General features: G+C 40.9%; 1 protein-coding gene across 1 annotated transcript; it reads right to left on the reverse strand.

Moving 5' to 3' along the window:
* Positions 1 to 1,242: 1,242 nt before the first annotated feature.
* Positions 1,243 to 8,492, reverse strand: opn9 (opsin 9). The gene is made up of 8 exons (XM_034697347.1): positions 8,410 to 8,492; positions 7,430 to 7,580; positions 7,023 to 7,162; positions 5,197 to 5,335; positions 4,926 to 5,040; positions 2,371 to 2,451; positions 1,769 to 2,297; positions 1,243 to 1,650 (listed from the first exon to the last, which is right to left on the reverse strand). Exons 1-8 carry the CDS (start codon positions 8,471 to 8,473, stop codon positions 1,397 to 1,399), a joined length of 1,473 nt encoding a protein of 490 aa, XP_034553238.1. The 5' UTR covers positions 8,474 to 8,492; the 3' UTR covers positions 1,243 to 1,396.
* Between the last annotated feature and the right edge of the window lie 4,537 nt (positions 8,493 to 13,029).

Below are 13,029 nucleotides of genomic sequence, written 5' to 3' on the forward strand. Positions count from 1 at the left end.
ATCGGGAAGAAGAACTCTCGCTGAATTACAGGACACCTTGTGTAAAACGATCCATGTCTCATGTCCATTTGACATGATTCTGAACAGTGGTGGACAAAGTACACAGCTTCATTAGTTAAGTCAAAGTATAGATCCTCCAGGTCAAATATTACTCCAATACAAGTGAAAGTTGCTCTGTCAGATTATTACTTGAGTTTAAGTACTGAAGTACTTGCTTTTAGAAATACTTAAGAATTCTAATACTTAAGAAGGAAAGTACATCTTCATAAATCTCAAAACGTTGTATTTTCAAAATACATAAATGCAGTCAAGACTAGAAGTAAATTCTGTTACATGAAGTTTATCTAGAAACGATTACTTGAAATCTCTATACCATGGAATAAAAACAGAAACTAAGTTACTCCAAGCACAGACAACTTAGTTTGAAATGTTCATCAGGAATGAAACAAATGTTACGTAGCTCAACACGCTTTCTCAGGTTGGACAGTGAATGTTTGTATGTTTGAGCAGAGTGGGAAACAGGGAGAACATTTCAAACGATACGTATCATTCTTCATTTCAAAAACCTCTAACACGGGCTGAAGATATGGCCATGGGTGCTCAGGTGGAGAATTATAGCCATCATTACCACCTCTAAATGAACTGCCTGATCTGAGTGAAATCTGCTCTTTGTTTGCTCCACGTTCGACCGTGGAGACGCACGGTATACAGGTATGACTAAACCATTGAGACAAACAGAACTACACAAACACATTTACTGTCTTAGGGATCAGATTTCAGAAAAGAGTATGTGTATATTTTCATACAAACTGTACAAAAAAATGTAACTTGCTGTTTAACTGGGAGATGTGATCCCCATTTCATGCTTCAGGCTACTTTATGGACATGTCTGTTATTGGTAGCAAACTGTCTTCCACGCTTAGAAAAGCTAGCTTATTATTGGCCAATTTGTTAAAAAATACCCTTTAAAACCTGTATGTGCAGATATGTTTTAAGTTTTTGTATGTTTTATGTTAAATCAAATAAACAAGGTACGCAGCAGTCAGGAGGTTGATGTAGGAGGATGTAGCAAGGCAACAAAAACATAACTGAAACATCAGGCTAGTGATATTTTTAAGCCTTCATTTAAAATGAAGAAAAGTGCAATTTTCTTTTTGTTTTTATTTCTCAATGAATTTATTGTAATTGGGGATACTTGACCTATTCTAGGCTCCAAAAAGGCCCTGAAATGCTACACCCACAGTGAATTCACACATACTTAGCTTCTATCTATCTATCTATCTATCTATCTATCTATCTATCTATCTATCTATCTATCTATCTATCTATCTATCTATCTATCTATCCATACTTCCATCCTTCATATGCCCATCCATCCATCTATTTACAGTATCTATCAGACAGTGAAAGTGCTGGATGTATTCCATCCATCTTTGCAAAAGTGTCTCTCCACATTTCCTCGAGTGTGCAAGGAGGCAAGGTCCAAGGCATCAGCCCCAACTGAGATATGATCTGCCAATGAGTTTGATCTTCCACCAGTACTGCTCCCTTCACTCTTACATTTCTTCAAACTTCTGTTTTTTCTTCCAACGAATAGGGACATGCTCCTGCTCCTCCTCCGGCTTTGGCGAAAGGATGTGCTGAGGCTCCCTTAAAATGGAAAGAAGAAAAATAAGACACTTTTCTTGAAGTTTTTTAAGCACAAAACAAAATTTTAACAATGTTTAAGTCATACAAGGGTTGATTTCAATCCATCCTTACTCCTTACTTTCACAGGAGCTCTCATTCCTTCCCTGCGCTTGCCTCCTTTCTGCCCCTTCTTGGCCAAATACCATTGCATAGACACCATCCCTGAACTCTTTGTTCATGATCTGGTAGATAAAAGGGTTGATCATGGAGTGGGACTTAGCAAACATGGCAGGGATCAAAGTGACTACAGGTGGCAGAGAAGAGTACGGCTGGGGGCTCCTGGTCATTGATTCTGCCTCTTTGTCCAGGGTGGAACTGAAAGTAACATCACTCCGGCTGGTGATGGAGGCAGAACTTGTGTTGTTAATTTCACTCCACTTGCTCTCAGGATCATAATGGATTTGTCTTTTATATTCTGCAGTTGTCCAGTTAAGCAGAGAGGGGATGTCCAGGATCCTGAGAGCATGTGATCCAGCTGTGTCCTCCACCATAGTGTGTAAGGTGTTTGCTGCCTCTTGGTCATCTCTGGGAAGGATTGCAGAGACCAGAGACACAGCAGCGTAGGGCATCCAGGCCAGGAGGAAGGTACTGCACACCACAGCAGCCATCTGAAATACACACATTGTGTTACTTTTCCCCTCTTTAGGATGCGTATCAAAGAATGATCCCAATTGTGTTTACCTTTGCAAGTTTCAAGTCTTTGCTGGTGTGACTGACGGAGGAGGACGAAATAGATGCTAGGGTGCGATTAGATCTGATGACCTGAAAATAAATCAACATATGAAAAACTTGTTTGTACACAAAGATCTAGATTTGAGTCAAAAATCGTTTTGATTATTCTGATAGATAACGTTTTGATGTTTGTGTAAAGTTGTCATTATAGCACATCTTTCTCTGGTGAAGAGAGGGCCTAGTCATGCTTACAAATCCTTGATGCTCAATTTGGCTGTGGATATACTACTTGTATGTGTCAGCTGTTATTCTGGATGGCTGTGATTTGATATTTATAGCTGGTGTCTGCTGGGTCTGTCACATTTGTATGGTGGCCCTGAAGGCAAAACATAATAACATTTCACCAAACAGAAAGGGTAGGGACAACACTTCTTGTTTTTGATTGGACAGAAGCCAACAGGTCAACGTCATTTCCTGTTTCTATTACTACTACTCAGCTGAGTCCCTGCAAGAATTTTATACTGAGTTGTGGGAATGGAAGAGGAGATGGAAATAATAAGGGAATATTTCAACAAAGGATACACATGTAATGTAGCCTAATACGCCTATGGTGTAGCCTACATATTAGGGCATCCTCAGGTCTCAGAGTCAGGTGTCAGACCTTAGACGAAAAAGTATTGGGTCTCCGGGTAACCTCAGGTTTAAATCAGCCTGGGGCTTTATGGGGTTCAACCTCTCAAATACAGGCTGTACCATTATGCACAATAGGGTATTTATTTATAAAGAGGGAGCAGTTTTTAATGCATGCTACAGGAAGTAATCTGCTCATAAACTGTGACATTTGAAAAAAAAAATCTCCATAACCTGTTTTCAAAAATTTTCAGTTTTAGTCCCCCAAAATGTATTTTCTTTGTAAATTAATGGTCAAACGCAACAATAGTCAATTGTTTTCTATTTAACACATTTCGATGTGACCAAAAAAATTCCATTTCAGTGTGAATATTACAGTGGAAAAGGTAAAAAAAAAAAAAAAAAAAAAGAGGCTGTTCCTTTAATGTGCAGTCGATGGTCTCATCGGACACCCACCCCCCTCAGGATGGTCACAGGCATTAAAAATGATCATACAGAAAGCTTCAATATTGTCTCTTATGGGCTCATTCACTTCTGCAGGTCATAAATAGGCATCATAGTTCAAAGGGGCTTAGTCTACTATGGTGGCTTGAGGTTTAAATTCAAGAGTGACCTGGCTGATGATTTTCACTATGATTGTCTGTGACAGCAGTGATCAAACAAATTCCCAAATTAGAGTGACAACCATAGACTTTATAATTAGAGGTAGTATTTGTGACGTCACCCATCTGTTCTGAAGCCAATCGTCGGCTGGAGCCATTTTGGAAATGCTGAACGCAACCTAACTGCTGTTGAGTTAGTGTGAGGGAAAGAGGCGGGCTTTGAGCCTCCTCGCCAACAGCTACAGTGTTCCCGCCTGTCAGTAAGGTGAGTCGTGTTCTTATTTAGACCGAAGCCGTTTCTTGAACCAGGCTGTAAACATGTTTATTTCTGCTTTTAAGATCATCTTTTTTGAATTAGTGTGTATGTGGTTTCCAGTGTATCTGCAGCCAGCCTAAGGCGGGCGCTCAATGAACTTTAGTTTATAACACTTCCACATGGCCTTCATATTTTGAGACTGGAGGCTGCCGCTTGATGACAACCAGGCTTTGCAGCGTAGAGATCAAAACCTGTATGCCTCTCCGGGATCACACACCTGTGGCAGCACAGTAAGATCAGTTAATTTCACCATTCAATTCAACTCCTCAAAGGGGCCTTTTAGTTTCTGAAAAAATGTGTTTGCAGGAAAAAACTTTGTTGCCAAACTTAAATCTGTTTTACAACCATTTTACTTGGAGACCTGACAGTGAAAGCATCTCACAGATTAATATTCTTTAAGAGATTTGAAATCCATAAAGTTATCTCAAAGCAACAGGGAAACTGTGACTGCAGGATCTCTGGGGTCGATTAACCAAAAGCCAGGGTACTTTCTCACAAAGTTTATTTAATTTGTGTAAATAAGGCCAAGCATAGTTAGTGGACTTAACTGTAATGTCACCTCATTGTTTGTGAACTACTTCTCTGAAGCCTCAAGTTTGTTATTATGGCTGTTTCTTGCACAATTAGTTTTTTTGAATCAAGTGTGAGAAATAGGATCATCTTCTTCTAGACTTCTGTGTAACCTCACATCTTTTTAAATACCAGAGTCGCCCCCTGGTGTCCATAAAAAATAATGCATTTTTAATGTACTTCAACATTAGCTTGAACTTCTCAGCCTTTATGATTGTGCCCACTTCTTTGCAGCAGCTTCTCTGCCTGAGTATGTCCTAATGTGCACTGCTTACTGAAAAAGTGTCTTCTTCAGCATTACCACTAGAGGGTGCCAGATTTAAACATTTGTTGCTGTGCCTAGTTTCTTGAAATTAGTGAGTCAGCTATCAAGATAAAGTAATTATAGGTACAGACAATGCTCCTGAAATCTTAATTGTGTTTCTTAAAGCAGCAGTTGTCCTTACCGTCAGCAGGATGGCCAAATAAGAAATGACGATGGCGAGCATCGGCAGTCCGAAGCACATTATGAGGATGAAGAAAATATAGATTCTGTCATTTAGAGATGACCTCATTCCCCACCTTGAAATAGAAGTATGGAAAAAAAAAAGGTGTCGGTTGTTTTCTAATGCACAGAGAATATAAATCATCGAATACACAGATAACACAGATGCCTGCAGATTTTGTGTTTGTGTTAACAACATAACATAACACAGGAAAATTTAAATCAGGGATTACCAGTTGATTGTGCAGCTGGTCCCATAAGGTTCAGCTCCATAACTTCCAACTCCAAAAGCAGGCAGTAAAGCCCAGAACAATGTGTAAACCCACACTAGAGCTATAGACAAATACACATGCCGCCGCTCAATCCATTGACCTAAAGAGGAGAGAAGTATGGAAATCACTTCAAGGAATTTGTGTGACTCAGGCAACATGTTTTATGTGTAAATATTATGTGATCTCAAGCCTGAGGGAAGAATTATTCCTATTTATTCAGTCATGTGTAGAAAAAGTGCATGCCTGAGTGGATTGCATACTTAGACTCAATTAGAGCCCCTCAACTTTGGACCGACCTCCCTGAGGGGATAAGGCTCGCAGAGTCATTTTTACAAACGTGCTTTCATGTGACTTCATCCTTTTAATAGCTTTTTATTTTTATTTATTATTCATATTAGTTTTATCCAACTAATTCATTGTTTCAATTTCATTTGATAATTTTATCTGATTATTTATTGTTTTTTAAATTTATTTTTATTATTATTTAATGTTCCTAATTTATCCTTTTCCATTTTCTGTTTTCTCTGATGTGATGTCATCTTCTTATTCTGAAAACCTTTTTATTGTCAGCAGGACAGCTTCCAATAAAACCAACTGCCAGAGTGGAAGCAACCCTTCTAGACGTGGCCAGGGACTGGAGAATGCAAGTTGATTTAGACCAGAAACTTGTGTTCCCACCTGAGATTATAACAACGAACCTCAGGCCAGACCTGGGGCCTCATGTACAAAGACTTGCATGGATTTCCTACTGAAATTTGGCGTACGCTCAAATCTAGAAAGCATCGTCCGCACAAAACTATCCAGATGTTTGAATCTGTGCGCAAGGATCAACAGCTGTAGGATCGTACGGATGCCAGCCATGAAGTTGGCGTGAGGCACCGCACATTTCCACGGTCATTTCACTCTTGATACATCTGAACTTTGCCGTGAAAAAGAGCGTACGCCACGTTTTTGTGTGTACGCCGTTTGTACATGAGGCCCCTGGTCTTGTGGTCAACCTCCCAGAAGTCGCTGTTCATTGTTGAACTAACTGAACCATGGGAGGCTGCAGTTAGGGAAGCACATGAACGGAAACGGCTAAAGTACACCGACATAGCAGCCGAACAACGCGGCTGGTGTGCCCAAGTGCTTCCTGTCGAGATTGGATGTAGAGGGTTTGTGGCCACATCTACTTCCAAGTTCCTCAAGGGAATGGGATTGCGAGGACAGGCCAACCGACAAGCCATCAGGTCAATGTCGGAAGCTGCCGAACAAAGCAGCAGATGGCTATGGATCAAGAGAAAGGACCCCATCTGGACTGCAAAATTAACAGGGGGGTAAAAGCAGAGGGGGGCACACCTGGGATGCCCGGTGTCGCCGCTGAGCCCTGCGGAGGTTTCGTGTGCCTATCAATGAAACACCAATGAAGGAGGGTTCCCACCTGAAGACCCCAATGAAGCATTTACCCCCACCCACTCAACACCAGTGCTGATTAATCTGTAAGGGATTGTAATAGCAAGTCCTATGAGCTCAACTAATCTATTTTCATTTATTTATTTTTTGAAAAACTTATTCAACAATGACTTATTGATCTACTGTCTCACCACTTTATTCTGTTTAATGTGTGTTTATTCTTGTCAATCTTCTGCTTTGTATTTTGTCTTTGCATTGTTAGAATTCCTACACTCCTCTCTGTCTGTCAAAGTTTCATTTTGTCTTTAGAATCCTGCCATGCTTTGCTTGTCGAAGCAGTTTGTTTTTAAAAGTGCTATACAAATAAAGTTATTCTGATTATCATTATTACTCACCATATCTTAAGCAGCAGATCTTCAGGCAGCGGTCCACAGAGATGAGACAGGTGGTGAGCATAGAGCCGATGCCAAACACAAAGCCCTGAATGCCGTACCAGAGACACCCCGACTCCCCAAACACCCAGGCATGACACAGGCTGACAGAGGGACAGAACAGATTAACAGATCAACTCCTTCTGTCTCTACTCTGCATGATGTTAGAATTTTACTCACATCATGAGGTGGAAGAAAGCTTTCAGATCATTTACTGAAGTAAAAGTAACAACACAACACTGTGAAAAAAATCTATTACAAGTGACAGTCCTGAGCTGAAATCATGAATTGAAGCTCCAGTGAGGCAGTGGTGTATAAGGGAGGGAGGGAAGGGGTATTTGCACTTATATCAAAATGTCAAAATTATGCACCTGGAAATGATGAAGAATGGCGCCCCAAAGAGGCTGAAGCCAAAATCACAGATAGCCAGGTTGACAGTGAGGAGCTCTGGAGGTCTGAGCTTCTTTCTTTTCCTAATGTAGACCAGCAACACCATGCCATTTCCCAGCACTGATGTCAAACCTGAGAGAAAGAGTGTTTGTTAGGGGGTAACAAGGAGAACACAGTGTTGTTACTCTAAGTGACTTCACATGTGGTCTTCATGCGCCTGTTGTCCATGATGAAGTGGGCTAGACCGAGGTGTTTCAGAATGGATCAATGCACAGTTATTTCCTGTTAATCACGTGCCAATCAGCTGCTGTCCACGCACCAGAACACTAATGCTGCTCCACAGGGGGCGAATGAACAGAGCCTGATGTACATAAACAAGTAGACTCTAAGAGCTGATCAAACAGTGGAGGAGATGTTTTAGAGTCACCTCACTGCAGGTGTTTGGTATTCAGACAGCGTGAACTATGCTGTTTTTACTGAGGCTGTGTTTTGTGTTTGCAGAGTATAGAAACAGGAATAATCTTTATCCCCATCATGAATAAGTAAGAACATGTCAGTCACAGAGCACTTGTAATCCTGCAGTTCTCACGACACTGTCATCATTTTGGGTCATTTTCTAAATGCCTGTTTTGTCACAACATGCACCTTAACAAACTATCAGACTGGATGTTGTTTTAATGAGTTTAATATTTCCATTAAATTCCCCTTAAAATAGCTTTCAGTAAGATAGGTAGTATTTAACACTACTTGAGATAGATTTTTAAAGCTGTGTTCAGTGAGTGGCTGACTGTAAACTGTCGTCCCATCGAAACTTTCAATTAATTTGTAGTTTGCTAATTTGATGTTTTGGAGACTTGGCTGGATTTTTACATAATTTCTCTATCTTTAAAACACGAGTTTGCAACTGAAAACCTTGCCAGAATATGATCTTTCAGAATGCTAAAAGTGTTCCTTTGCATACCTGTTAAGGCAAGGAAGACGGCAACGACCAGGTCTGCAGAGGGGGGCAACTGGGAGAGGAACATTGGATGGATGGACGAGGACCCAAACCAGGCCTTCCCTTGTGAGCCATTCTCTCCCATGGATGTCCTGCACTGACCCTCGCAGAAGAAAGAAGAGGAGAAGAGAGGAGAGGACGCTCCTGGATTTTCAGAGACACACTGAAGATATAAATAAAGAGGAGAAGAAAAATTACTTTGTCACTGTGTGGAAGGAGTTGAATGTTAGACAGCACAAACCGACAACTTTATCCTGATCTCTGCAGGATTTCAGCTTAAATTTTCTCTGAGTTTTAATCTCTCTTCTGCTCTTAATGTGCAGACAAAAATAACAGCATAGCTTTAGAGAACCAGGATCATGTAATGCGGGATAGAGTGAGAGGCAAAAGAGCAGCTCATATGACTGAGGTTAAAGCTCAAGTAGTGCTCATATGACAAATTGTTCTTCTAGCTTTCTGAAAGATCTCTCTTTTTCCACTGTGTTTATCATGCTCATTGACCCAGCAGTGTTAGCAAATCCAAAATAAAGCAAACTTGCAACTAGTTTCTCTTCTTCTTTGCCCCAAATCACTGTGCTTCTTGGGAAGAGTTTCCTCCATAAAAAACAATATAATATCACATAAACAATGACGGATCAATGAAGGACAAAAGGATAATGTAGTGTCATCTTCACTGTAATGGTGACATATCTTCTCTGGTTGAAACTTCATTTAGAGCTTTATTGCAAAAATCAACCATTCATTTGTATTGATTGTGAGTGTCACAGGATTATTATTGGGAAGTATTTTTTCTCACAATTGTGTTGTATAAGTGCAATCAGAGGTACTCTTTATATCCATCCATTATCCTGACCGCTTATCCCGTTGGGGGTCACAGGGGGGCTGGAGCCTATCCCACCCGGCTTCGTCGCCAGCCTATCACAGGGCTGAGAGACAGACAGCCATTCACGCACACACTCACCTACGGGCAATTTAGAGTGATCAATCAACCTGCTGAGCATGTTTTTGGACTGTGGGAGGAAGCCAGAGTACCCGGAGAGAACCCAAGCATGCACGGGAGAACATGCAAACTTCACACAGAAAGGCACCTAGCCCAGCCGGGGATTCGAACCAGGAACCTTCTAGCTGTGAGGCAACAGCGCTACCCACTGCACCTCCTTACTCTTTATATATAAGGTATATTTCAAGTATGTTTTATCCTGCCACATGAAACTTCATGAGCATGTACGCTCATCTACGTAGTTGTACATATATGAGTGACTTCAATAAATAAAGACCTGTTGATGATCCTGCATAACAAGCAGTTAAAAGTGGAAAGAGCAACACTCTCTCTCCTCAGTTATTGATATATGATACCAGCAGGTAATCAGCTTGTCCCTACAAGTGACACAAAAAGATAAATGGATGATCAGACAACATAAAAAGATAATAACTAAACAAAGATTTTTATTAACCAGGCAACAAAATTCCCCTGAAAACAGAATGGCTTCTCCCACAAAATGTTAGTAACAAATGTCTTCAGAAAAAACACTTGAAAACCATAACTACTTACCTTCTTCTTGTTCTTCCTGTGATCTCTCAACTCCTCTTGATAGCAGATATCTACTAAGACATCTAAATATTCTCAATCTGTAAATCCACGTGTGCATCTCAGAGAGCAAGTCAGACAATTTACTGCCAACAATCTGGATGTGAAATGATCAACAGAAGCATGCAAACCAAGGAACCGTGTGTGCATGAGAGAGAACGAGAGAGAGAGAGAGAGAGAGAGGTGGAGGAGGGGGTACTTGATGGTCTTTAACCTATCATTCAGCCTTGGCTCTCTTCTCTAGATTTCCACTGTCTTTCTTTTCCATCTAATGAATCTTTTGTTATCTTTATGAATGCCCGAAGCAATCACTGCAGCCCTGTAGTGAATAATGTAATTGTGGTAATAAGACATTTTCACAGTTGAAGTGCGCAATAGACAGAGGGTATATTTGAATACATAAATATAATATGAACCTTCGCACAAGTTGCACAAATTATCATGGAAAGCTGTGGCTTTGATTTTTTGAAGATTAAAGCAAAGGTAGATGTCTTGAAGTATTAGACCCTCCATTAGACCAAATGCAGAAATGACACATCAATACACTATTGGTATTTCTGTATTTGGGACCACTAAACTCAGAGATCTTCATTCACTTATAGTAAGAACTGACATCCCATTTCTATAGTAAGCAATCTCTTGGAAGGATTTGAGATAGAGGAATTTAGATAATCCTTTTTTTTTTTCTTGAGAGGATTTTGCTGTGAAGTCAGCAATATTGGGATCCATTTCAATTCACAAAAATGCAGGAAAATAAAAGGAAGTTTCACTGTATAAAGTGATTCATAGCACGAAAAACATTCCTCTCTCAGCTTTGGTTATGTACAATGAGATAGAGAGATTCTTTGTTGACCGTAAAAATATCGCAAATTATATTTCTGCCTTCTATGCATTGATTTGCTCTCTTGGTCCAGGTGATGTAAGAGACATTGCACAGAAATTGGAGGGGGACCTTGACACAGCACACATTGAGGATGACTGGCAGGAGGCCATTAAGGTAGTTAGATCAACCTTCACGTGCAACAGACTCAGAGAAACACAGTATAAAATTTTACATCGCTTACATATAACCCCTTACATACTAAATAAGATGGATCGTCAGACCTCTCCCCTGTGCAATAAATGTGGAAGGGAGATTGGAACCTACTATCACTATTTTTGGCAGTGCAAAGTGATCAGAAGATTCTGCAATTTCAAAAGAACTGGAGTGGCATTTTCCGGACCTGCATCAAGAGGGACTCGGGTCTATTGCATTAACACGACCACATTTCAAACTGTGTGACAAACTGCTGTTATTGGCTAGAAAATGTATTTTGATAAACTGGATTAAAGATAAACCGCCACTGTTACGCTGTGGTATCAAGAGTTATTTAGGGTCCTTCCTCATGAAAGGATCAGCGCGGTTCTGAGGGGTAATGAGAGGCACTTCATTGACATGTGGTCTCCTGTGTTCAGTTATTTACCTAAAGAGCTGACTCAACTTCTGATGAGGGGACAAAATGACATAAGATGGTCAAACCTGCAGAGAGCTAATCAATAAGCATCCTCCTTTTTCTTTTTTTCTTAAGTCTCTCTTGTCAGTATAGCTTAGCTAGCTTTGCCTTTAGTTATCATTATACACTGCTCAAAAAAAGAAAGGGAACACTTAAAAATTACAATGTAACTCCAAATCAATCACACTTCTGGGATATCAATCTGTCCAGTTAGGAAGCAACACTTATTGTGAATCAATTTCACCTGCTGTTGTGCAAATGGAACAGACAACAGGTCGAAATGAGAGGCAATTAGCAAGACAACCCCTATAAAGGAATGGTTCTGCAGGTGGAGGCCACAGACCATTTCACTGTCCTCATCCTTTCTGCCTGATTTTTGGTCACTTTTGCATTTTACCAGTGCCCTCACCACTAGAGGTACCATGCAGTGATGTCTGCAACCCACAGAACTTGCTCAGGTAGTGCAGCTCATCCAAGGTGGCACACCAATGCACACTGTGGCAAGGAGGTTTGCTGTGTCTCCCAGCACAGTGTCAAGAGCATGGAGGAGTTACCAGGAGACAGGCCAGTACACCAGGAGACATGGAGGGGGCTGTAGGAGGACAACAACCCAGCAGCAGGACCGCTATCTGCTCGTTTGTGCAAGGAGGAACAGGAGGAGCATTGCCAGAGCCCTACAAAGTTACCTCCAGCAGGCCACTAATGTGCATGTATCTGCTCAAACTGTGAGAAACAGACTCCATGAGGGTGGTATGAGGAACAGACGTCCACAAGTGGGGCCTGTGCTCACAGCCCAAGACCATGCATGCCGATTGGCATTTGCCAGAGAACACCAGGATTGGCAGGTTCGCCATTGGCGCCCTGTGCTCTTCACGGATGAGAGCAGGTTCACACTGAGCACATGTGACAGACGTGACAGAGTCTGGAGACGCTGTGGAGAACGTTCTACTGCCTGCAACATCCTCCAGAATGACCGGTTTGGCGGTGGATCAGTGATGGTTTGGGGAGGCATATCCTTGGATGGCTGCACAGACCTCCATGTGCTAGCCAGAGGTACCCTGACTGCCATTAAGTACCGGGATGAGATCCGGGGGGGGTTCTGGTGGCTGAGTTTTCCTTGTTTGGAATGTACGGTATGATATAGTGGCAATATGTTACTTTGTTTTATTTATGTATTTTATTTTACTCTTTTTCTCTTCTTCCTTCTCTTCTCTTTCTGATGTAAATGTCTATATACTCTTAATGTTTTATTTTAAATGTGTAATGTGGTTTGAAGGCAAGATGTATGATTTGATTTAATTCTCTTCCGTTTGTGGAAAAACAAAAAACAATAAAACTCTGTTTAAAATAAATAAATAAATTCAAATGTGTGCTCATTTTATTAGACACAGTCTCAAATGCATCTGCGAGCTGTTAAACCAGCAATGAGTGGGTAGTTCTATTCCACCAGAACCAATGACTTCAAAAGTGACCAAATAAGTCTGTCACTTTTGCCTGACTTAC

This window comes from Notolabrus celidotus, chromosome 12 (genome assembly GCF_009762535.1).
Source record: "Notolabrus celidotus isolate fNotCel1 chromosome 12, fNotCel1.pri, whole genome shotgun sequence".
Classification (NCBI taxonomy): domain Eukaryota; kingdom Metazoa; phylum Chordata; class Actinopteri; order Labriformes; family Labridae; genus Notolabrus; species Notolabrus celidotus.